This window comes from Calonectris borealis, chromosome 2 (assembly GCF_964195595.1).
Source record: "Calonectris borealis chromosome 2, bCalBor7.hap1.2, whole genome shotgun sequence".
In the NCBI taxonomy this organism is placed as follows: Eukaryota; Metazoa; Chordata; class Aves; order Procellariiformes; family Procellariidae; genus Calonectris; species Calonectris borealis.
The window spans coordinates 58,568,896-58,596,146 of record NC_134313.1 but is presented as its reverse complement, the minus strand read 5'-3'; the positions used below and the strand labels follow the sequence as shown (position 1 = coordinate 58,596,146).

Below are 27,251 nucleotides of genomic sequence, written 5' to 3'. Positions count from 1 at the left end.
TACGTTTTGAAATAATCACTGAATGTCAGCCTGCTTCAGTCTTTTCAGCACTTTCTTTTAGTCAGAAATATTGTGGAACATATGGATATCTGTATGCCTTTATGTAAACACTTTGCTGTCAGTCAGCAAGTATTTATGAGCATTATGGACAGATTTAACTGCAAATGTTTTGCAGCAATCAATGAATACTGAATTAGCGCTTTAGCCAAATCCCTATACAATGTGTGCGTAAGTGAGAAGCAAGTGAGAAGCGTACATGCTCGCAATGGAAAGTCTCTTTGAAGATTTCAGACCAAAATGCACCTACAGCTGAGGTGTCCTCAGGTCTCTTCTGCTCACTTTGACTCTGCCTCCGTCGGGGATCACATTCCCATTTTGATCTGAAATAACTCGTGCTGCGGATGGGCTTGTCATTTCCACAGCGCTGTGGGGACTGGCGCGCGCAGCGCCATGGGTGTGGAGGGGAATGTGCTCACTTCCCCTTGGCTGTGCAACATCAGTCCTGCTCCACATTTGGAGCTGCGGGACACGGGCAAAGCGAGCTGGATGTTGTACTGTCACGAGTCTGGCAGTAGCAAAGCTGAGCGCTTTGCGTGATAGCTGCTAAATCCCAGCTAAATTTTATGTCTTCTGCGTGCTGCCCTGGGCAAGCTGGAATTTGCCCTTTATTAGAAGATCAATGAACAACAAGAAACAGTGGGTGCTTTAAAAAAGAAAAATTGGCATGAACCAATGTTTTACATATTGCATATATCCATAATTTCTTAATGTTGAATGTTTTATGCAAGCAGTGAGGCACCAAAAACTTGGCAATGTGCATTTAGTTTCAAATGGCTGCTCTCTCTCTGCATAGCAGTGTTTGGAAAGCAAATGTTTGGTTAATACGTGGTTAAGCACTTTTGCAATACAGAAAGTGTTCTTCATTGCAAGGTATCTTTCCTGAGAAAGCGAAGTGTACTTTTGGTTTTTGAGTCCATGCAGACATAGTTTGTAAGCAGTGATTAAGATTTTACAAATACTTCAGGAGCCCTTTGAACTTGTATGTTGGGTAGGTCAGTGCATGCTAAATATTTTTATAAGTAGTTTTCTATGCATTTTTGCTTCCCTCTTCCTCCCACTCTTTTACTTTGCATGACCAAAATTCTCTCAAAGTGCAACTTCAGGTATTTTGGGTAAAACACACGGCATGCTCTGCATAAACTGAGAGGACAGTCAATTAAGGCAGTGCAGGATTAAGAGTGATCGTGCACAGCCCTGTGGATATTAATATTACTAAGTTTGTATTTTATTTTTGTAACATAATTTATTTTCAATTTGTGGGTGAGCATGAGGTAAGGAAAGGACTACAGGCAGACCTACCAGTGCGCAGCAACTCGCATACTTTATCCACGGCGGAGGTTTGCCCTGAGGATCGTATCAAGGTTGCCATGTGAACCAACATCATATCTAACTTGTCTTTTGAACCAGCAGGGACAAGTCATGCCAGCATGAATATAGACTGTGAGCGTCCTGTGCTCACTGAAGTGCTGGTTGTGGCTCAGACCGGGTCCACAGTCCTCAGACCCAGATAAATGAAGTGTGAGTTGCTCAGCAGAGTAAGTACAGAGGCAGACATTTCATCCTTAGTTCAAACTGAGAGAGGACAAGGGGCCTCTTTAACTTGTTTCCAGCTGCAACCATCCCCAAGACCCACTTCCAACAGCAAGGATCAGCAAGCACATCTCTAAGGCAATCTGGTTTTTAGGCTTTGGTACCCTCAAAGTTTCCACTATTTTTGGATCACGGAGAGGATACTAGTGATAAACAAATGAATCATTCACAGTACCAATAGCACCTGTGTGATCCTGCCAGTCCACGTTTCCAGGGGACCATGCTTATGATTCTTGGGTCTGATTTGCCTTCAATCCAAGTGATTACAGTTGCAGATGAAGCCCATGGGAATTGTGCTGTAAACATCTATGGTGATGCATAAATTACTCTGAAATATTAGATCCACTTGGAAATATCAGATGTCTCGCAGTGACCAAACAAGATGAATGGAAAATATTAGCATCCATGCATCTCTTCCTTAGTTTATCACCTGTAAACTGTTAATACAGTGTTACCTAACTGCAGATTTATTAAATCAATTAATTAGAAAGTAAACAGGTGCTATAGAAAACCCCTGAGGGGAGGAAAGAAAAGATAGTATAGTATGCAGTGAATAAGGCTTTTGAGAAATTTTTAAAACTATGATAAAAAATAAAGTTTAAAATACTTTGTTTACCCAGTATTCAATATAAAATCAAGCTTTTTCCAGGGCTTTAATCTGGAGGTATTGTTTGATTTATCGTTTAACGTAAGCTTAAGATTGTGATATATTTCTGATGCTGAATTAATTTGAGTTCTGTTTAAGAAAGACTGGTTGTTCTTTTTTTCCTGTTTTTTGTTTGTTTGTTTGTAACAAAATATTAACTATTTAGAGTTTGAAGACTATTGTTTTTCATTCTGTATGTGGAATATTTTATATATTATTATGCATGTTGCTTTACAAGTGTGTTACTATATATTTTACTTTTTTTCTGTTGAAGTCATTGCAATGTAAATTTTAATAGCTCTGCTGCTTTTCTGATTTTATTCTGTAAACCTGAAATAAAGAGGAAGGTAATGTGTCTGTCATTCTAAAGAAATGAAATCAGGCCAGGTAAGGCAGTATTAACACTTCACTGTTTACTAAAGCTTTGTGCATTCAGTAGAAGATGAATAATTCTAATTTCTGAGAAATGGTTATTCTAGAAAGGAAAAAAATGAAAATTTTATTTTCAGAAAACTCGAATGCTGATTTCTAGAGCACCAAGCAAGAATGTAATGTTTAAATTATGCTGGCTTTGCTTCTTCAAGGTATTTGTTTTTTATTTGACTGCTAGTGAGTGTACACGAAGTAAGAGAGCAGTTTTAGCCTGTATGTCCACAGCTAACTCTATTCTCAATGCAGATAAACTGGGAAATTTTGCCTAGTAATTTCTTTAGCACCAATGAACTTCAGAAATGGACCAGGGTCACACAGTCCTAGAAAAATTCTGTGTAAACACAGAAAATAAAGATGATCTCTTTCTAAAGTACTTTAAACTTAAAGTATACAGCTGAAAACAACAGGGGAACACAGATTGACTGATGAGGAAACTGCTGTATTAGGGGTCTGTTGATAGGATAAAATAGTTTCACATATTGATGCAGAAGTTATAAAATCCCTTTTGTCCCACAAAATTTATTTTTGCTACAGAGGAACTCTTGCAACCCTAACTGTAGTAGTCTCTTGTCTTAAAAAATGTGTGCAATTTTAATTTACTTGGTCAAGGGAAGGTAGAAAAACATTTCAAACCCCTAACTTTTTTTTTTTGGGGCGGGGGTGGCCCTGTTTTCTTCTGCATCTTGTAAGAACGAAAGAGGGGAAAAATCATTCTAAAGCTGCCGCTTACTGTAATTACTGTAATAACTGAATTACATTTCAGAACATGTTTCTGGCTGAGTTATAAGTTTCAGTCAGAGGTATCTATTACAATTAAAGTTGTCCTGTGGGTAAATTATTTAGTTTAGATGAATAAATGATGCTGTACTAGTTGTAGGTCGAGGGCTGTGACCAATTCATTGTACACTGTGATTCTTGCAGGGATTAAAAAAAGTTCTTTCTCTAGGAGATCTCCTGAATAGGTTTCCTGTGCTTCTGTTTTAACTTCGTCGTTAGAGAGCCTCTTTTGGAGCAAAGAGCACAATGCATGGACTGTTATCAAATGCAAAATATGACCATGTGTGAATGCGCAAATAAAGTGAGAAATGTTTGTGGAATGATTGCAGTATTTACCATTCTTTTTTGTACTGCCAGAGATAACAAGTGGGAATAACTGATTTTTGTTTTAGCTGTTGCTGTGAAAAACTGGGGAGCAAATTGCTCGGGGTCGAATGAAGCAGTTTATGTTTCTGCTTTACAGAAGAATATACATTTCTCTAATTTCAAGTGATCTTTTGTTTCCTTTTTAATTATCACACTTCCTTTTCATGGGGAGACGGGGACAGCATACATTTGTGTCCGGTTTTGGTGAATAAACTATTCATGTGCAGAATTTTCCCCTGCTCTGTGGTTAAGTATCACTGTTCAGGCTCTCTATTGCTAGCCTGAACTGTACATTACATCTTTCACAACAACATGCTAAATGATTTATTTTGAAAGATCAGAAGCACTTGGTTTGGGTTAGTGGAAAGAAATGTGAGCCGCGACAGAGGCAGTGCTCCCGCAGGGGTCTCCCCTTGTTCTGGGGAGTGGGATAGGCGAAGGAAGACCCAGCGCGGCTCCACGGGAGTACAATGTGAGGAAGGAGAACCTGGTGCGACTAAGAAGGGCTGGTATTTGAAGGCTACCACCTTTTAATTTGTTCGTGTGTGAGTGGTTGAATCTGATGGACTTGTGCATTAAGTTCAGAAGTGATGCAAAATCAATTTTAGGTGGGACTCCATACCTGTGTACAGAAAAAGCTCACTTACAGAAGTATTGCATAGAAGTAATCTGATCCATTTTTCAATATGAGACTAGCAAATTTATACTGTTCTTACACTAACTAATACCGGATTCAGGTTTTTTTCCCAACTCTTTCTAAAAAATGCCTGAGTGATACTTTCAGAATCAAGAATTCAGATCTTGTTGCCACTTATTTAGTAAAACTGCTTTAATAGGCAGGTTTCAGCGTAATGATCAGGATAAGTGAAACTAATTCATTATTGCTATTGTGAATCCTGGGTACACTGTTGTTGGGAATTAGGTTCATTAAACATGTACTTTTTACTGCTTTCTGCCAGAGGAGAAAGTGCAGACTCAGTGCTTTGACTAGCTAATCTTCAGTGACAGTAAGAGCTACGGTACGGCAAAATGAACTGACACACGTCAAGCCTGTATTTTCTGTAACGTTAAACAGATCAGCTATGCAGTCATACGCCAGCTGAGACTACAGCATGCTTTGCTTGAAGCAGTGGCACAAGAAACATGCAAGCAATCCAGCAGGGACTTTGTCATCTAACTCTTTTACAAGCCTTTCAATGACTTAATTTTTTTCTCTGCTTCAGTACAATTTGAAGCCATTAGCAAAACATTTTCAAGCTACTTAGCTGCCATATAGTGCATGACCATTCAGGGTCAATCTATAACAGCAAAGAGCATCAGAGGAGGAAGTTTTCTGGTTGCATGATTGCAATTTCTTTCTTTTCCTTTTACAAGAAGCTGCAATTTCAAATCTTAAATTGTTTTGCTTAGGCAGCACCTTGTTGGTTTATTCTGTGTCTATGTCTGAGCGTGAGAAGGAGAAGAACTAGAGCTAGAATTTTCCCTCTCCTGTTTTGAACCAATTCAGTAATACTTCTGGGTCCATTTCATAATTGTGCTACAGGACAGTATCCCACAGACCTGCACATTGCTCACTGCTTCCTGTGATACACTCATTTGTACCTGTTGAAACAAACATTGAAGATAGCTTTCCAGTCACTTACCTTATTCCCGCTTTGGGCATATGTTATTTTGCAAGATATACGGCAGTAGAAAAGCTGGGTCAGCAGCAGGGATGGAAATGCAGGATTTGATCTTGGACATACGAGCAGGCCAACAAGATTCCTGACAGTGGTTATATCATAATCACATTAGAGACTTTTTAGATACTCTAGATCTGCAGGTGATCACAGCAGTTGCAGGTAACTCCTTCACAAATAGCTTTTTTTAGGCTTCAAAGCTGCTAGTGTTATGATAAGGAAAGGTCAGAGGTGATCTCTTCTTTTGCATCTATAAAACAACCTATCAAGGTTTTCTACCAGTTCAGGCTATGAAGAGCTAATCCAGCTCGCTCACCTATGCCCGAGGAGCTATACAGACGCCTCACCTGTCCTCAGAAGTGATTATGGACATAAAGCCCTATAAAAATTAAATTAAAATTAAAATTGGAGCTGCATATTTAAAATGTGTTACCTTCAAGATTGGCAGGTATATGCTGTACACTTTCAAATAATTAAGATTATATCCTCTCATTAATAGTTAAAAGTTCAGTAAGTCAATGCAGCAGCTTAATAAACTGTTCATTGTGCCACTAAATCTGAATCCAAGCTCTCAATTTTAACAGTGAACCAAATTCAGACGCCACATCCAAACCCGTAAAGGCATATTTCCCAGCCTAAACAATTAAATTTGCACAATGAAGCAATGCAAATTTTTTTCTACATAAAATTCATCCAGCCTTACAAATCTTTTGGAGGAGAAGAAAGGTTTTCTTGGTGGGGACATAACACTTTAATTAGTATTTAAATATTTGTACTTAAATATTAGTTCTTAAATACCCAAATAGGTATTTAAGAGGTCTGGTTGAATAAAACGTATTAACAGTTAACATAATAAAACATATTAAAATATTACGGACTTTCTGGTTATTCCTCTGTGTGCCAGGAATGATTAGGGCACACGTAGGGGTGACATGAATGCTATCTTGTCTTTGCTTGACCTCCTTGGTGGAGCTGGATGCTGTTGTCTTTGCGAAGGATACCAGTAAAGGGGTTGTGATTTATACACATGGATCTTCTAGGAAATCTTTTTTTGTTGAATTTGAAGGTCGTTCCTGTGTTCCTCTCCACAAAATGGATTCAGAATTGGGTTAATCAAAATTCTAAGTATCACTAAAATATGAATATGTGAACTCCCAGTGAATAATCACTTATTCTGTACTTCTGGAGAGCAAAAATATCTGTCTGTCTAGAGTTCCTTGATCATCTTCATATTTCCCATATTGTGAAGCTTTCTTATTACTGGGTTTTTGGGGTTTTTTCTTTGCCTTGAGCTAACTTTCTGTTCCACTTGAAAATGTCATTAGAAGTAACAAATGTTTCTTTCTTTTTTTGTTTTGTTTTTTTCATCCCATACAGTGTGAAAGGAGCAGATGCTGGCAACGTGATCAGACTATTTGTACCAGATATTGGGATGTTCATTGCTAGTCTGACAATATGGCTCATCTGCCGCAACATGTTTCAGAAGCCAGTAACCGAGGATGCAGCACAGTGCAACATGCAATTTGAAAATGAGGAAATGGTATCAAATACACATTTCTATCTGTACGGCTTTTAGCTAATAGTGAGCTTTGGCATTCCTGTCTGAGATGTATTCTGAAACGGTTTCATGACCACCGGGTACGTTAAGAAGCGAACTTAATTTCAGGAAGCTAAACAATTGTTTTTAAAGTGGAAAACCTTCGTTTGTTGTTATCTTGAGGAAACAAAGCAGAATATGAAAAGAGGTAGATATGCTACTGAATTTTTCAAATCGTTTTGAGTTAAGAAATGATCACGATGGTCGATCACAAGTTGTTTCTTCACCAGAGCTGCTGGTTAAGTCCGACAAGGTTGTTTTGCTACATACATTGCTCAGTTTCTTAGATAGCATCCATATTTCCAAACTTGTTAACCAAGAATAACAGTAGCATCTGAGTGATTATCAGAAGTGACTCTTAGGAGAAGGGAAGAGAGACTGTGTATTATGTTCATGGAAGGAGTTATCTAAAACTGAGGTCATACGGAGTGAGCTTGAGGATAATTTGGGGGAATGGCTTAGCTGGAGGTGTTTGCTGTGTATTTTACTAGTGGGAAGAAGAATGGCAGAGATACCAAATGCAGAAAAATCCACAGAAAGAGGGGAACAATTTTATAATATAAAAAGCCGCAGTGGGAATTTAGCCCAGGGTGCAGAGAAATTCCTACAACTAATCTTAACATGTTTTTTATCAGACTGTCTAGCGTGCCTTGGGTCTTATTTTCTGTCTTGTTTTACGTATGGGTGGAATGTTTTTTCTTTACTCTCAAGACTCCATTTTTAGGGGAGACAGTTGCAACTTGCTCATTTCAAATAGAAATTGCACTTTGAAGTGGGTAAAGTATTTAGGGAGATCAGCTGCCCATTTTGGTGCCACTACAGAGAGGAAAAACAGCCTCTCTGCATGTTGCCATGTTGTCTGGATTGTGGTATTGCCAGAAGCTGGTCGAGTTTCTAGCACATGAGAGATCAGTATCAGGACTGTGCTTTATACTCAGTTGCTTGTAATTCTTACGGGCTCTCCTGGCAGCTGAGGACTGCCTGAAGATTGCAGCTTTTAACTACACATTGGAGGATACATAGGCCTCGGTCTGATGAGCGTATGCAAGGTTTTGCTGTGTCTCCTGGAAGCTGGTTTTATCCACTTTAAATCTGCCTTATCGTTGGAGCTGGGCAAAATGGAGTTAGCAGCAGGCTAGAATCTGGGGCTGTACCCATAAGGGGAGATGTTTGAAGTATTAAGAAGTGTGGCTAATTGGCATGTTTTGTGTTCAGCTCGTCTCTCTTAAAAGAGTTGCATTTTACCAAAGTGGGCTCTTACAGACTTCTTTGAAGCACAGAGTGTAGCTTTAAATTGGGTTGGTCCTAGACTGGCTACCTGAAGGCAATCCACCAATGCAGCTAAATGGGCCAGAATATTCCACAAAGGAAGAGTGTGGGGGAGAAGAAAGAGAAAACTTTGGCTGCAAAGAAATATTGATACTGGACAAATGGAAATCTGAGTAAATATATTTTACTTTTTCACATCAAAAAACCCCATCAAAACCCAAATATTATTTATGTTCCGTAAATGGTATTTATTATAGATTATCTAGTGAACGCAGCAGCTGTGTTTAGATTTAGTGACACCCAAAACTCACAGGAAATTTTTTGGAAAAGGGATAATAGTTACTGTCATGTGAGGTGAACCCCAATGCTTTAAGGAATTGTGATCTTCACAGCTGAAATGATGAATTTGCATCAGAATAACCTGCTTGTTTTTTAAAGATGGAATGAAATGGAGAGTGGAAAATTAAATACCTATTAAACATATTTTTCCAACTTTAGCTTTCTCTTTGTAGGTGTCTGCACATAACATCCTGGAATCATTTCTGCTAGTTAGGAGGAGGCTGCAGAAGCAGCTGAATCTGCTAGGAGTATGTGTTTGGCAGGACTGACTGTAAGGAACCTAATGCATATGCAGAGCATGCAGCTGAGTGTCTGAATTTGGGAGAATATTGGCAGGATTTAAAATGAGTCCAAACCATGGGTTTCACATGATAATTTTCATTTCTTCCTTGGTAGAGTCCACTGGAAAAAGGAAAACTAAATAAATGATCAGTTCTTTGAATTCTGCATTAGCTTACTGATGCCTGTGGCTGCGTGTTGGTGCGGCTCTCTACTGATGCTGTAACTTCATTGAATTAGAAAATGCAAAATGAGTTGCAGCAATAACTGCCCTACAAACAAACGCTTCAGGAGAAGTGTTGAGCTTGGTGGTGTGCCTCCAAGGGAGATAGTCCTGGGTTTGTTAGACCAGCCCGGTAGCCAGTTCCAGAGTTGAAGAGCTTTTGCTGAGAGTCCCTGCCACCAGTCATCAGAGATTTGTGGTACGAGATTTTGTTAAGAATGTATCAGCTGATTGGAACAGGCTCAACAGAGCCATGAGAGAGGTGGCTTTTCAGATTGCTAGATGTCTAACCACAGGTGGCTCTATAAATCAGGAAATCAGCACTGTGACTTCCAGACAAAAGCAGAGAGTTTGTCTTGCAGCTTTACCTTTTTGCATGAAATTATTTACATTGAGCGATTCTCAGACCTCTTTGCTTTGGGGGAGAGTGAAATACTACGGAAATAGGCTTAAATAAAAAAAGAACGGGTAATCTATCTACTCCTTTCAAAATTAATGTGTAAGAAAACCTGTTAAATAATTGTTAAATAATTGGTCTAGAAGTGACCTTTTCAAAACTCTGTGTGAATCCATCACATTTCAGTTGTTATATGGACATGCTGAAAAAATGCCTGGAGTTGAGTGGCAGTTTGTGATACTCAATTTTGTGCTGTACTTTGTCATGGTAGTAGCCTCCAGAAACCAGATGTAGAGTACAATGGAACAGATTGCCTGTGGATTGAGATGCAATTCAAAATAAGAAAAAGTATCAGAATCCAAATTAAGAACAACAAGGATTCATTGAAAAATGGATGTCCTTCTTCATTACACTGCATCCAACTTTAAGGGAAACAGATCTCCATCAGAAAAGTGTATTCTACAGAACAGAACTGGGGGAGGAGGCTGTAAGGCAGTGAGAGACTCTCAATTATTTGTATGTAACGCTATCCCAGGAATAAGCAAAGAGTGTGGTTTTAATTAACAGTGAGTCATGAAGTAGGAAGGTCTGCCAGATACCAGGCTGCAGTCCAACTCATTACCACCCCTAAATGGTTGCACACTTGGAGCAAACGTGTCTGCAGACCTTTTTTATTAGGGCTCAGAAAATTTAAAGCAGGTGAATTCAGCTGGAGACAGGCCCGGGTTGCAAATGCCGAAAAGCACAATGCCAGTCACAAGGTGTAAAAGGTGGAAGAAAATAAGAAAGAACAGTTAACTCCCAGCTGCAGCTGAAAGTACGGCATTTTTTATTTGGTGCAGATGGTGGTTTATATGCTAAAATGCAGATATAGTATATACAGTCTGATAGGTATTAGTAAGGAGGAAGCTTTTTCTTGAGGCTGTGGATGAATTGCCTGATATCGTAAGTGACGGGGGGGTGGGGGAGGAAAATCCTTCTGAGGTTGCACAACTTAAACTTCAGAGGAGGTGTTAATCTTAACTGAAATATACAGTTGTAGTCTTCAATGCAACTTCCTCCCACGGCACTTGCTGCCTTGCCCATTCAAGCTTGTTTCTCATCCACGCTTTTCTAGAAAGCAAATGGGACCACTGGGTCTGTACTCCCGTAATCTGAGGCAAGCTTGATCCCAGAGCCTCCACCCCTCCTCTTTTCTGCGGAAGGCAGAGATTTGTTTGGGATTTTAAAAAGAAAAAAAAAGGAAAAAGGGGAAATTGTTTTAAAATAAACTAAGGTTTGGGAAGAATGTGAGTAGAGCTTGGCTTGGAGTCAAGATATTGGACTGGACTCAGGAGGACCAGCATGGTTCTCACTTTGGCCACAAACTTGGTTTGTGTCCTCAAGCCTATTACTTCATCTGCCTCTCGGCTTCTGTGTCCCTTGGCAAATAGGAACAGGCATAATGCTCAGTTTCTTAGCTTTGTCTTTTTGAACAGTGACAGGGCTGTTTGTCCTATGCCTACATCGGGCATGTCGTAAATCGAGAGCTCTCTTTTGGTCTAGGTCTGCAAGTGTGACTGCAAAACAGGCAGGACAGAGCAGATAGGCTCTGAGAGCTACACGTCTTGTGCCTTGTCCAAGGACTTCCTTGTCTAGAAATTGCGCAGTTAGATGAGTATCCTCATCCTAAAAGTAACTGGTACCTGCTGGATAAGGACAATAAGCAAGTAAGGGAATACCCTTTTTCCCCATCTCCAACATTACAGTTTATCCTGATCTCTCCTAGTGAAAGACTGGCTTTAATCCTAAAACATGTGGTTTCAAATCCCTTCCAAAAAATGTTGTTGTTAATTATAGCTACTCTGAATAATCTTGTTAAACATATAATTATCCAGACCCTTTTAAAACCTCATTAATTTCTTGGCTTCGGTGGCGTCATGAAGCAAGGACTTCCACAATTTAATAAGTGCTCTCTGATTTTATTTTAAATTTAACACCCTTTAATTTTATGGAAAGTCTCTTGTATTACATGTTATAAAACAGAGCGAGATGGTATAAGGGAAATCAAATCTATTTATTATCTTGCATATTTGTCTGTTTAAGGTAAGCAATCCCTGTTCTTTTTTCCATTTCTTTTGCTTCCATTCCTTTTTTCTGAACCAGCTATAGTTCTGCAATATTCTCTTGAGGTACAGGGGATATCAATGCTTCAGCATTTCAGGCAAGGTCTTAATGTTGATTTGAATGATGGGATTATGACATTCATTGTTAGATTCAGAGATTGTTGGGTTGGATGATTCTACTGGTGTATCACCTACTTGGATGTCCCGTAAAATATGGATAATTAGTTCAGCTTACAGCTCCGAGAAAGATCTGATGTCCCAGTCCTTGTAGTTGCTAACACCTTGCCAATTTTCTTGCCTTTAGATGCGGAGATCTCCTTTGAGCTGTTTACAGTGGTGCCCATGACCCTGTCTAGATGGCCATCCTATTTTTCTTAAAGCCTTGAATGGGTATATTTTTCCTGAGATTATTTATTGGTTTCTGTTTATCTTCATTTAATTTTCTTTTACCAGCATCAGACATTCACCTGGCTTCATTAGCTCTCACTGATGTGGGACCCTCTGGCGCTGACTGCTCTAAACATCTTCCCATATGCAACTTCTGCTCCTTCAGTGTTTGCTTCTCTTCAGAGATGGCAAATGATGGCTATTGTGGAAAATATTGTGGAAAATACTACAGATGATAAAGAGGGAAAAAGAACTTCTTAGAGAGGGTTGGAACTTCTTGCCTTCTTTTAGCTTCTTGATGACACCTTTTTTTTTCCTCTTCTTTTTTCTTTTCATTGGCATCTCTATTTGGCATGGCATTTGCTTACCTTTTCTAACTGGTTATAAATATTTCTTTGGTTTTAACCTCTGGAGAACTGGTCAAAACCCAGTTGGTCTTAGTGTGCTTTGAACATAGTGTAAGTAGGATTTAATACCTTATTTCTGCGGTTTAAAGGCAGTAGGTGAGGCTCGCTTATCACTTTGCTTGCAATGCCTGTAGTGGTGAAGTTTGCCAGACCTTACCCAGCTGCCTCCCTCAGTAACAATTCTAATGCATCTCATCTTAACAAGGGTCAAAAGTTTACAAGTTACATTACCTTCTTCATTTGATGCACATGTCTTTGGATAAGTCTTAACACAAATATGTAATTATACTACAACAGTGCCTCAGCTATATAATGGTACATAGTGCAATACATTATGTATTACCAAGTGCTGTTAACCTGTTCAGCATGAAACTTTAGCATGCACCTGTCCTGTTTTGGTTGGAAACATGATAGATGTATGATGAAATTCTTGTGACAGCTCTTCACTGGGCTTACTGGTTTGCTCGTCTAACAGTCCTCAGTTCCAAATTTTGAGATACAGAGGTGATAACCAGGAGATCAAAATAATGGAATATTATTGCCTTTGGACAGCCTAAGTGGTGAATAACACAGTACAAGAAGGAATCTCCTGGGTCACGGAATTCGGTCTGCTGCTGCTGCAGGCAGCTGTATCACACAATTCCCTCTGGAAGGTAGGAAGCACCATCTTGAAAACAGGGCAATTTTTCTTTATCCCATTGCTCCTGACAGGACCCTGTTCTGTAATTTTGCTTTTCTGGTGATTAGAAAACCTCTAATTTAGATTGTACATGTATTTATAACTGCATTATAACCCTTTTACTTCTTCTGCTCATTTGATTGAATACACTGTTTCCTTCCCTAGCATTTATTTCTTTAATATTTCGGGAGAAAAAAACCATATTTATTCAAAGTCTGTTCTGCAAGACAAAAGAAGTCAAGTAATTTTGGGTCCTCTTATAGATAAGATTTCCCATTCTCCTGTTCATCCCAGTAATCTGTGGCTCTTCAGGGTGATACTGGAGAAGTACCCAAGCCACTTCTGTATGAGTTGAGGAATACTGCAAATAACCACAGCACTCCAGTTGGGCTGTTTATCGTGCTTCTTAGCAAGATGGATAATGGTACAATGTGTATATTTCTTGATCCAGGAATTACTCCATATGGGTGCTGTGCTGCTTCACATACCTGCACTAGCTCATATAGAGTTTGTACTGAATTGTGCCTTGTAGTCATAACGCAAGTCTTCCTATTTCCTTTTCACTAAAAAAACGTGTTTAATCATCTCTGGCCAAACCACCGAACTCTGCCTGTGAGTTCCCCTCTCTTTTGCATTTGGCTTATAAGCCTTGACAGCTTTTTGAAGTCAAGATGTGAAACTGTATTTCCATATTAGCCAAGTAAGTCTTTTGCTGAAATCACTTGGTGTTTGCTCAGGTGCAGTAGGTACATTGGGAAGTGAAATAATCTTTGGCCCTCTCAGTACAATATCTATTGTATACAGGATTTAATGAGTTGCCTTCCTGTTATTCTGCTTCAGAACTGTGCTTGTCTTTATTTATTTTTTATTTTTCATTTCCTCTGAATCGCTAAATGCCTCTGTCCCTATATGCTTCCAGTAAACAGCTGATCCTATTGATGACTCTTTCCCGTAGGAGATTTTCCTGTGGAAGTGTATGTCATTCATTACTATCAAACACTGCAAACACACTGAAAGTTATTTCTGATGGTACATCCCTGATGAATTTATCTAATACTGTGTAGGCATTTAAGCCAAGCTTTAGCACACTTCAGATCTATCAGTGATAAAATTTTTCATTAAGATCTATAGGACTCAAAGTTAATTCAGGATTTTTCTTTTCAGTGGTTCAGTTGTGTAGTATAAATTTTAGAATACTGTTTAAATTCCAAAATGCCTCTATCATCTCATTAATTTCACACCTACCAAAATGTTCATTGCAATTGTCTCACACTTGATGAGTTCAGCTCATTTAGCAGGATCTTCCCCTAAGTCACCCAGTGCCTGCGAATATGAAGTGCTGAGCTCCGAGAGTGGTTTTATTTTTCTCTCCTGGCTTGCAGTCTGCAGCCCTCCCGCCATGCGCACCCCCTGTGCCTGTGTAGAGTGGTGTTCCCCTTTGGCTTTCTGCAGACCTGCCTCGGCTCCCTTTGAGCACCGCATGTATCTCACGCAAGGTGACCTTAAAGATGATACTTTTGCTAGGCAGCCCCATTTCTGTAGAGCTCAAGTAGAATGACGTGTGAGAATTGTTGGTGTGGAAGTTTTTGTATCTATTCTATGTCAAAAGAAGCAGGGAAATCCACTCCTCACATGCTGACACTTTCAGAAGAACTGTGAAGTTCTTCAATTTCTTGCAAAATTGGAAATTCAATAAATGATTACCTTAACGTGCTGTAGTATTGACTACAGGTTAAAACGACAGTCATTTGTATCCCGTTAAGGGCTTGCAGTTCCTTTGATGGTAAAGCAAGTAGCAGTTAAATTTCTTTCCCAGCTTTTGTACTCACAGCTGGGTCTGTCTAAAGAATATTGTGTTATTTTGATTAATATTTCTATATGCATTTTTAAGGTATGTACTGCTCCTTAAGGCAGGTAGGTAATGAATTCTTCCTACTCCTGTACGTATCTCATTTCTAAAGATAAAGGTTAAAGATCTTCTTTTTGGGGAAAAAGAGGCTTTTTGAGCAAGCTTGAAAATAGGAACTCAGTCATGTTATGATATGTTCCATCTAGATTGAATGCACCAGCTTAGGCACTATGGAGGAAACTGAAATAAAACAATGTGATAGCAGAGAGAGAGTCTGTTTCTATAGTTCTGCTTGCACTAACACAGTTGAATCAAATAGCTTGTCTCAGATGATTCCTAAACCCAACTGTTCAATGTAAGCATTAAGGTCTTTAAAATGAAAAGAAAGTCCAGAAATTTGGACATAGTAATGGCTTGAACAGACTTATTAAAGATGTCAAATAAATTGCATCTGTGCTACTCTATCAGAGGTATGGAATAAAAATATGAGCTCTAATTAAGGGTAAATAAATAGTTATAGGAAGCGATTTCTTCATTCTCTGCCAAAGAGAGAATCCTGGGTTTACAGTTACAGTGTCACCAGGAGGCCATGAGTGTGTGCCTCAGGGCATGCAAACTGCAGGGCAGCATGAAGACAATCCGGCCCTCTTTAAATAAACTGGTGTGGCTATCAGGAGCAAGGGAGTCTGTGCTGAGCTCTGGGATGCTGCGGGGGGTCCTGGGAAGGAGCTGGCTCCGGGAAGTGGCTCTGGGAAACTGGGGTGAGCCCTGCAGCCCCACTGGCAATTCAGAGGCAACAAGAACGTGTTTAAGTCAGTGAACTTGCGCATAGCTTCTCAGGAGGTTGTTTCAGGCTCTCCTTCACAGAGGTACTTCGCAGAGCATGACCGCATGAGAAGCAGGTTGCCTTGGGAGCTTGGCAGTGCTGCCATGCAATCTAACTGCAGGTTGCATTTCTGCCACCTGCAATCCAGACCCTTGGAAAACACCAAGTGTCATCTCGACATTAAATTTGATAATGAGGCTCATCACTGCATCTCTATAACTTTTTAAATGTCCACATAATACATAGATAAATTGATAAATTGAGCTGATGCAGCAGGATCCATTTAACCTTAAAAATTCTAGAAGCAACATGTTAAAAACAGTTGGTGAACTTCACGTAACTGTATGTTTTTCTCAGGCTTATTCTTCATTTTCTCACTCCTTTCTGTTTGTTTCCTGGTTCTGGCTCTGAGGAAATGTCAAAATACTGCAAAAGAGGCTATTTGTACAGCATTTAGGAGCCAACTGGAAGGAGGAAGCACCTGAACTCTCAGGAGAACTTATTCTTGTGAGCTTAGCAGTGCATGCTTGAGAGGTCCCGGTAATTAATGCAATGCTTTCGCAGGGATGGGAGTTGTGTCCATTCTGAGACTCGTATATCCTTAGTTGTAACAATTCTGGTTAGTTAAATTTTGTTACTCTCATTATTTGAGTTTTGAAGAGTTTCATTCATGTCCCTCTAGAATCGAAAAGTCAATAAATGAGCAAATTTGTGTTTACAGACACAATACCATTAAATGTAGGTACAAAGCAAGGAGTGTTCTGAAGCAAGAATGGGTTTTAGGTTGGAGTTTAGGCTTCCTGTTAGTAAATACATCTCTGGGTCTAGAGGATATCTTTGTGCAGTAGTGTTTATACTGTACCAGATGAAACATTTAAAAGTTGGATGTTAATAAAGCAGCCCCCAAAGTAGCTAATGGACATTCTGGCCCTGGCCACAATAGTAGCTGCCATAGCTGCCACAGAGGCTGTACTGTTTCCTTGCCTGTTCTCTATCTTAATTTGGCAGTTTAAAAAAGTGTTGTACAATAAATACTCCCGGGACTTCCACACGATTGCTGAAAAACCTAAACTGCATTTAGTTTGTTTATAAAAAGTCCTGGGGCCCTGCTCTGCAGAGCAAAGGTCATGGAAACACATGTTTATGGCTTCACAAATGCTCTATACTCCTTGAATGGCAAAGTTTATTTGATTTAATCAGCATCCACAGGGATCCTGTAATTGCATAATAAGTAATTTATTATGGAAGTAAAAGTATTTTTCTAACTGTAGCCTATGTAGCATGGGTTTTTAGCTTTACACTAATCCACATAGTAAAAAGAGCTTTGCAAAACAGTCTGACTGGAGTAATGGTGTTCTGTGATGAGCGCGTACTTGCATGGCTATTTAATCATCAGAAAGTGTTAAAACAACAGGCACATTATCACCATGTTGGATGTAAAAACTGTTCACTGTTTGCCTGCCTTCAGCAATTTGAAGTTCTCAATGGGAGAAACTGGAAAGCCGTCCCAGATAATCCAGTTGGTGAGCGATGACTATGAGAGTGCGGGAATCCAAAGTTTGTCTTTTTGACATACACTGGAACATGGCCTTTCAGCTACTTCAGGAAAGGAACATGACCTTACAGCTACTTGACTTCACCTTGGATACTGAATTACAAACAGATATGTTTGTATACAAAAAAGTATCGAACTTATAGTTGTTTAGCTGTCATAGTCTTTTCACTGAAATAATCGTCGCCTGGGACATGAATGACACCACGGGGAGGTGGACAGAATAAGGCTAAGGACTAAGGTATCATCCTTAAAAGCGCTTGCAGAAGGGAAGAGAGAGATGGAGAAGCTAACCCACTTCTTGCAGGGAGCATGGTGGTGCAAAGCCCTGGTCTCTGAAACCAGGCCATCGTTGCACAGCCATATTATTGATAATTCAGGCTGTGCTGAAAAGTTGCAAAACAGTATGCATCTGTTCTGGAAAAGCATCCGGGACTGCAGATTATGGTTGTTGTTGATGATCAGGTTTTCCCATTTGCTAGCTTGTCTTAAACTGAGGAGAGCAGTTGAAGAACCCCAACTCCAAATGGAGATTTGTAGTTTTAGAAGGAAAACTTGGGAAATCAGTTTGGTATTTGCTGAGTTCAGAATGATGAAGTTTTCTTTCCAACAGCCGATGACCTCAGTAACACCAGAAGTAGGTTGTTCTGCATGTCCTGTGAGTGTTTGTGAGGTCCTAACTTTTTTGTAGAACTTGGAATTAATATTTTCATATATAAATAAAAGTGGAAATATAAGGAAAGTTAACTACTTTGGTAACTCATCAACTTGCAAGCTTTTAGCTATGCTTAAAGTGTGTAAGCCTCAGTCCATGGAAATTTTGGACCATCATCTCCTTCTCAGCTGTATCCTGGTCCAGTGAAATATCCTCTTTCCTAGTGCTTCTCCTTGGGCATGCTGTGTCATACGTGTCGGTACTAGATTATTAATACTGAACTGTTAGGACAAAATGTAGCCTAAAAGTCCTTCAGATCAATGAAGCAAGAGTGATTAGCCTGGTCAAGTTAAAAAATCATGGTCCTAGTTATCACGATAGGAAAATCCAAAGATCTGTTTTGAGGAGATCAAGGTGTGAAATTGGGCGTTTGGCACCTGAGGTGAGGGGGGCAGGTAGGGGGAAGGGACAGAAAAGGATATCAAGTCCCACCTTTCATTGGGCTGTTTTTATGTGGTTTTCTTACTTCTGTTTCCTCTTTTTTATTTTGTTGTTTGAAGGTGTTGTGTATTTTCCTCCAATTTATACTTAAAAATATTTTCATTTTGTTCATTTTTCCCTCAAGAACATTTTCTGCTTCTGCATGGATAACATTTTATTATTTTCTTTTGTGACTCTTCAGACTTTTATTTCCTGTTCCTGCATATGTATAATTAAGTGCTATCTCAGCCATTTAGACAGAACTCCCATTCAGCTTAAGCTGTAATAAATGTATGAATCCTGTCTTCATATTCAACACAGATTCATGGTATTCACAGAGATAGGAGTCCTGATAGTGTCCCATGGAATAACTTATTTGTTTTGAAATTACTTCTATACATATTTTGTACGTAATTCCACATTTCAATGCATATTGTCTTCAGCAAATTGAAAGCACGAGTTGAAGAAACAAGGGTCTCCTTCACACAGACCCATGTATAGTAGGCATGTCATTTCATAACCTTTAAATGTCCAGCAGTCTCACTCGTTCTCTTTTGTTTGGGATATGAACACTGTTGAAGGTTTCACTGTTCTCTGGTCATATTAAGCTCGAGGCACAGAGCACTAGAGCCAGTCCAGGAGGAGCAGGATTGGCCCCAAAAGGACTAGATGAGGAGCAGGTTCATCTAGTAATTACAGCATAAGCAGAAGGGATCATAGTTTTTGCCCCTTATATGGCTTTCTCACTGAAACAGCTGTGGCAGAAGTTAGGGCATAACGTCTGCTACTTTCAGCCTACTGTCCGCATTGTTTCTGAATATTTAAGTAACTCCTGTTTAGGTAGGAGCTCAGATATGAGCAGTAGTGATGAGCAGACAGAATGCTTCTTTGTGCTGCCTGGCCTGAAATGAGATGACTGCATATTTGGGCTGCCATCTCCTCTACATTATTTTGCACCAGGATCTGATAATACATATGTTGAGAGATCTGTAAGTGAATGGTGACAATAGCAAAGCAATTGACATGCTAGTATACACCATTTATAATGGGTATAGCTAGTGAAATAACCAGATATGTCCAAGAGAAAGGTAGATTTCCCAGATCAGCCCTACTGTATTTAATATATATTTCATTGTCTGTAAAATGTATACTCTTGAGAATAAGCAGGCTTTTTCTGGGCATTCACAACATTGTTAATGCTCCAAAGTAAGTGGAGAAAGTTGGCACCAAGCTTAGAGGTGAAATGAAGGAGCCCACAGGGAATTTTGTTCCCTTTGGGAATCCACAAAACGAAATGGTACTGAAGAATTTGGTTAAGTAGGCTGAGTGTTCAACTGTTCCTACTGCAATCTTATCTGTCGGTGTGGAATTTTTTGCTGCCAAAGGTCACCAATAAATACAAAACTGATATTCTGATGAAAAATACCAATAATCTCTCTTTCTCACTTTCACACACAGAGATACTGCTTGGCCAGAACATTAGCTAATACACAAGTTCAGATTAGTGCCAAAGAAGCTATGCCTTATTACACCAAGTGAGAACCTGGCTCAAAAGTATTACTTCTTTTTTTTTTTTAAATATGACCCTACATGTCTGTGAATGACTAATTTTTCCATAAATTGTATCTCTGGGTGGGCCTCCTGCTAATCCTGCAGATTCTCACCGTGGGTTGATGATTTAGTCTGCATCACTCAATAGCTGTGTATGTCTTCTGGTCTCCAAGATACAACGGAGACTTGATGGTGAAGGCCACTGCCAAATCCTAACAAACTGCTCAAGTATGAGGGGCCTTTACATGTTTCCTTCTTTTCCTTTTTCCATTGTGTAGTTCTAAGCCACTGGTCTCATTTTCCCTGCTAAATTGTTGCAGATCACTCAAGCTTTCACTACTTCTCTCTTGCTCACTTTTTCTCCTTTTCTTTCACCATCAGCCGATCTCACCATTTCTCATTCTCTCCCTGAGCCTCTGCATAGTGTATTTTTTCTCTCCCAAACTGCCCTGCAGTCACCAATGAGCTATCTGTCCATTTATTTCAGCCCTTGTTGCCCTGTCTCAGTTCACTCGTACTAGCCCCATTCTAGGTTTTGCATTTAAAGTTCGAGAAAGGGTTCATGGGGAAGGGTTTGAAAAGTGGGGTTTGTTGAGCAGCACCAACCTTGTCCTTAGTGGCTGAAGCTTATACCTGAAGCTGTTGAGCCAAAGAGGAGTTTAATAGATAATAGATAGCAAGATGGAAGGAATGCTGAGCAAACCAAACCAAATTTCATGTAAAAATGAACAAGCAGCCTGTTGTGCACATGTAGGAGGACTGCAGTCTTTCTCAGAATCAACCCTTAATATCCTTTTTTCTTGAGACAGATCTTAAGTGGGAGCCATCAACGTACAACTCTAGCTTTAGTACATCTTTCGTAACTCTCTTGTTACTTGCACATAGTCAAAGATTATAAGATGACTTCATTGTTGAATGATAAATGCGTGGGTTTTAATTTTAAATTCTTTGTGTGTCTCTCTCTCTTTTGCATTCTCTTTTTCTTCCCTGCCCCCCTCTTTTAGGCTGTAAGAGAAAAGTTAGAGCCAGATGATGCTTTGATGTATGAAGAAGATCTGGATGACGAAGACTGTGGTGAAGCAGAATTTGAGGAAACCATGAAATTAAAACTGCTGCGTAGAATCGCCTCCCTAGCATCCAAACTGAGGGAGTTTATTGGCAACATGATAATCACCACTGGAAAAGTTGTTGTTACAATTTTACTTGGTTCAGCAGGTTGGTGCATTTGAAAAATTTCCTCCAGAGCCCATTAGATTATGCATTTAACAAATGAGTTTTCAGCACTTTGGCACCTGCGGGAATAACAATGGAAATTTTTAAGGGAAAAGAAATTGCTGCTGATTTTATTTAAATTAACTTTTTGGCAGGCATTGGAATATGCTGAGTTGCTTAATTTTTTTGTACTAATACTGTGTGGCCCTATCATTCTGTGTATGACTTTTACAGCTACTGTTATAACCTAATGGTGAATGGTTGCATATTATAAATGACTATAATGTGAATGCATAGATTTGGTCCCGTCACTTCCAAGTGTAAAAAGGAACTGTATTCACATAACCTTTAAAAAAAAAAAAAGAGAAGATTAATAGGTCGACTATGCAGTGTGTAAAAAGAGTGATAAGCAGACTTCATGTTGGTTTTTGATGTGTCTGTTATGTTGGTAGGTAAAAGAAGCTGTTTTGATATGATATCACCAACCTTTTATAAGACATTTGATTTAGTACCACATAATCAGCTACAGACAGAATGGAAGTGTACAAAATCACTGTAGGTTGTAATGAATGAATTTAAAATTGGATCATAAAATTGTAAGTTAGCTTTTATCTGCCTACTCACATGTTTGAATGGAGTCCTTACATATAAAGCGTAAGTGTATACTTAACATATAAGTATACTAGTGTATGAAGTATAAAACAATAGTACAAAAAATGCTTGGTATTGAATGATGAGGACTGGTCAGTTGTGGCTCTTTTAGTAAGGCAGGCTCTTTCAGTAAGATAAGGTTATCCGACAGCCTTACATATAGACAAGTGCAAAGTAATAAAGCTAAAAAGGGAAGAAAAAAAGGTTATGTGGGTCACCATGGTGCCTGCCATCAGGGAAGAGAGATGTCATAAAAAAAACCAAGTGTGATAAGTTTAGGCAAATAAACATGGTTTCTGAAGTTGCATGGGTGAACGTCACCCGGGGGGGATGAAGCAGAAGGATCACGCAGCAGTGGCAGGGGCAATTTCTTCTGAGTGGCATTGGGCAGCTTGTCTGCGGGACTCTGACACACGCCGAGAGCCGGGAGGTGTTTGGAAAGGACTTGAGGTCTGGGAAGCCTGTATTCCAGAGACAAACCTCGAGCTTAATTAGTTAAATACTTCCTTACTTACCGGGCCAAGAAAAAAAAAGATGGTGATTTGACTGCAGTCTTAAAGTACTGACAAAGGTACAAAGTGCCTACATTTTTTTAACAGACATCTCATCTAGTAGATGTTATAATATGAGCCAATAGTTAAGTGGTAAACCTAGGCAATTTCAGACCAGAAATAAATTTTGAATTTTTCACAGCCAGAGTAATTGGCCATGAGAAACAACTTTTTTATGGATATAGTGTATTCTCCTTCTCCTAAAGTGGAGATAAAGTATCTCTTTGAAAGAAGAAAGGAAATAGTACAGCCTTGAGGCAGAAATTGCTGGGTGAAGTTTTACAGCCTCCATCATGAGGGTAGTCGGAATAGATGATCCCTGTGGTCCTGTCATGCTTTTAAATCTGGGAGCCTATGGAAACACCAGCAGGTTACACGCTGGAGCAGAGACAAAGCACCCTAGTCTAAAGACTTGGTCTAAAGTACAACGTGAAAGGATGTGATGATGAAGCTCAGGCAAAGTGACCGTGGACAAGAGTCCTTACAGTACGCATATTTTGCCCAGCATCATACGGTTGTGACCACCCCAGCTTTTGACAATTTCTGCCAATAAAACCCAGGGTGAAGCCCCCTATCTCCCGAGACCCTCCCTCTCTCCTTCCCCCTTGCAAGGACTCTGCTCTGCAAAGGTTGTGGGTGGAAATGCACAGGGCCGCCATTCGGGTATGTCCCAAGTCTGTCTGGGCAGTGCCTGGACTCAGTCCAACCGGGGACTGACCCCCAGAGAGCTGCCCCCAAAAAACGTGGCAAGCCAGCACTTGGCAAGGTGCAGGTCCTCCTGCCGGAATGGCCAGCCCAGCTGCAGGGCCAGTGGGCGTGCTGGAGCCACGGGCCACCGGGAGCCTGCGGGTCTGTCCTGAAGGAAGATGGCTTTTAGACATGTACTAGTGAAAAACTTTACAATAAATTGAGGCAGGCATCCCTATTAGCTTCAGGACTGTTACTTTAGAGACTCCGCTGGACTGCTATGCTGGATGTAAGCTCTCTTTTGTCATTTTCTCCTGGTTTCCACTGTTAGACATGTATGTCTTTCCTGCTTCCTCACTTATTTTTATAGGCTATCCATAGAGCACTGGGTCTTCTTCACCACAAGTGAAATACTCTGCTACATGTGCAAGAGCAAAACCAATATACATATGTAAGAGAGTCTTTTTCATGTGCAAATTACAAGTGTCTATGAGTTAAAAATTCAGAAAAATCAAACATTTACTGAATATCCTCTAGATACCTTGTATTTTCAGTATATGCATCATGTTTTTTTCATTTTTAATAACTCAGTATATCTCCAGATTTATATGAGAAAGCTTTCCACTGTTCACCCATCACGCCCTTTTAGCATCTTGTACTTAAAATTCATTTTAAAATCTAATGCATCAGCACTCTCAGACACAGTTCTCTGTTGGCTGGCCTTGCAGCCACATTTCTGGTTTTCTCCATGCTTTGTGAAACAAAGAGAAGATTTCATCTTGGAGGAAGATCTGGAGAGTGGTTGTATACTAAGTGCTAAGGTATGGCATAAGTGAATCGAACAAAAAAAAAAAAAAGAGGATCCTTTTCTTCTAGTCTCAAAGCTGATAGCATCCTTAAGAGCTAATTGCAATAATTAGCAGAAACACTAGTTGGATTAAATTGTTTAATACATTTCTTGTCAGATTTAAGGTTTAAGAAATGCTGATATTCCCACACCTTTCCAACCCTCCATGTTTTTATTTTCACAGGTATGATGGTGCCATCTTTGACCTCAGCTGTGTATTTCTTTGTATTTTTGGGCCTGTGCACGTGGTGGTCCTGTTGCCAAGCATTTGATCCGCTGATATTCAGCTGTCTGTGTGTATTAATGGCTATATTCAGTGCGGGGCACTTGATTGGACTATATCTGTACCAGCTACAGTTCTTTCAGGAGGTTGTTCCACCAAAAGATTTCTATGCCAGGTGAGAGAAATTCCTTTCCTGTTCAATTGTGGGCATGTGATGCAATGATTTGTTATCACATGTTGATGCAAATGGTCTTCCACATAATGCTCTGACAAATTTTATGCATAGCTTCACGTTCAGGCTTGGAAGAGTCAAAGCATTGCAGACTGAATGGTTTTGGATGGTAGAGAGAAGTCCTGTCTGGGCAATCGTGTACAGAGAGCGAGGGCAGGTTAGGAGGGGAAGGTGATTTTTGTTTTATTCAGAGTGATCCTCAGATGTGAGTGAGAATGATTTGGCTGAGACAGGAGATAAAGGAAATCAATGGCAGCACTGAGGCAAAGGCAGTGTACACATGTGTATTTTTGGTAGAGGAAAAGAAATGTTCTGAGGTCTAAAGTCTTAACTGGGGCAGAATGCATGTGTGGTGCCATCCTTGTGTGCAGAGATTGATGGCTGCTGTGGTACTTCACCTGCTGTGCATAATACTACTCTCTTAGTATAAAAATTCTCTGTGGTCATGCAGAACATGCCAGTCTTATGTTCATACCGACAGCTACATCACTTAAGTCAAAAACTGCATTTCTAGTTACTGCTGCAGTAAATATTGATTGGATATGATTTCACTGACCCTTTGATTTTTTTACATGCTTTTATACTGTAATCTAAAATAAGATGAAGTAATGGATGTATTTTACTCATTACTACTCTTTTTTTTCTGCTGGATTATGATTGCAAATTGTTTTTATGGTATGTATTTTTAGTGTTGTAGTAATCCTTACATTAAGGTAAATGTAAACCTTAACTTTATTTCTAGCAAGGCTACTGTTCCTTTTAGGTATTATAAGTTGAAGGTGAAAGGATATTGGGTGTACTGGGGAGAATCAATTAATGATTTATATCTCAATGCACCATTAAAAGCAGTAAAAAATAAGCTGCCTAGCTACAGTCGCTGGTACTTTAATACTTGTTTTGACATTTTATTTAGTACAGGTTAATAGCTGTGTGTTTTGTGAAGTTGGAATTGCTAACTTGAGGAGGCTGATTGGGAGGGCATAACGTTACCTGAAAAATTGGAAAAGATCTGCTTAGTTTAGGTTCTTTTGTGCCACCTAGAGGTCAAGGTAGGAGAAGGGATGATTTCTAGTACTAAGTAGCTAAAATGCTCACAACTTCCCTAAAACCTTTATATTACTTTCTCCGTGTATTAAGAAAAGAAAGAAAACATGGCTTCAAAATTCTCAACTATTTGGCTATGAGGATATAATCTCACAATGTTTTACCACCAGATGGCAATAACATTTTCTCAAGGAGAGGAAGTATGTGTTTCATAACATTTTGCTGGAATATGTGAAACTCTCTTTGTATGCATCATTTGTAAAAGTCCCTTTTTTTCTTTTTAATATTTTTAGTATTAATTTTCAATTACTTTAATTTTCATTTACTTTAATTTTCAATTAATTTAGTCTCAAACTTACTTCCTGCATTAAGTTATTTTTTGGTAAATAGTGTAATTCTACATTTTATGATAAAATTTCATTCAGTACAAATATGCCACTTCAACTTAGTCACTAATTTTTGAAATGAAAAAATCCGATTGCAAGTAAGTTGCCTCTGCCTCACTGTAGAAAGAAGAAGCACCTTCAGAGTTTGGATTAAAAAAAGTCCCAGTGTTGGACTTTGGAGTACGTACTGACCTTCTTGTATGCAGAAAATGATGTTATCTTCCTGCAGACTTTCTCTTGAACTGGTACCATTGAGTACTCTGCCTTTTACACATGATATCGTGTGAGGGACTGATGTTCTAAATTACATAGGAAATTATGTTTGAATATACAAAACACATATACAAACTGATGACAACTCAACAGAAGGTGCAGTAAATATATCTTCCTTGTTTCTTTAATCACAGTTCTTTCTGTTGTGGATTTACTTTGATCTACTTTCAGGGAGATGTGTTTGAAGAGCATCAAGACAGGTGTTATCGATGCTTGGAAGTGCAAATCTGAGTGTGAGGAAAAGCCACTAATATGATTTTTAATGATTGGGGTAGGACTGGTGTATAAGCAGTGGCTAGAGGAGGAAAATGAGAGACACATGTTCTGGAATGGTGCAGAAAAAATATTTTAGCATTTTTCATCCTAGAAGAAATTTGATACCTTGCTATTTTATGTACCATCTTGGTTTGAAGCAGAGCTAAATGTTCAGAGTTCCCATTAATACTAGTGGGTGGTTTGCATGGGTAAATTATATAGTGAGAAAAGAATCTGATTCCCCAAATTCTTCTCTGCTATTGTCACCCAGAATATGCTGTTTAATGTCTTTTTACAAGAGAAGAACAGCAGATAGTTCTCATACTAACTCAGTTTCATGAAGTCTCCTTACTTAGTTGCAGTAAACTCACTGTATGAAAAAAATACAGCAGCTACATGTATTTGCGTGTATTAGCTTTAGTGCCATTACAAACAGACCTTTATCCGTATATGAAGGGGAGCTGAAACATAAGGAAGAAGGATTTTATTTCTCTGTAAAGTTTTGAAGGCTCGATCCCCAGGTTAAGCTCTCCTCAGATGCAAGAGCAGATGTGAAAACTATTCCTGTTGGGCTGCTGGTGGATATTACTTCTCTCTGCAGAACCTAAGGGTGGCATTTTAAAAAGCTGCTAACATTGGTATTTCTGAGTTTGAGTTCTCAAGTTCACAAGAAATGTACAAGTTGTTTCTGATCAATTAAAAAATTGTGTTGTCTCTGAATAGTAATACATTCAGCTTGCCCCTG

General features: G+C 39.3%; 1 protein-coding gene across 1 annotated transcript in view; it reads left to right on the top strand.

Moving 5' to 3' along the window:
* Nucleotides 1–27,251, top strand: part of PIEZO2 (piezo type mechanosensitive ion channel component 2) — a 177,841-nt gene that overhangs the window by 23,100 nt on the left and 127,490 nt on the right. Inside the window, exons 3-5 of the mRNA XM_075144509.1 lie at nt 6,928–7,090; nt 21,150–21,360; nt 24,278–24,491. Of these exons, the coding sequence (XP_075000610.1) occupies nt 6,928–7,090; nt 21,150–21,360; nt 24,278–24,491 (588 nt within the window). The remainder of the gene's footprint in view (nt 1–6,927; nt 7,091–21,149; nt 21,361–24,277; nt 24,492–27,251) is intronic.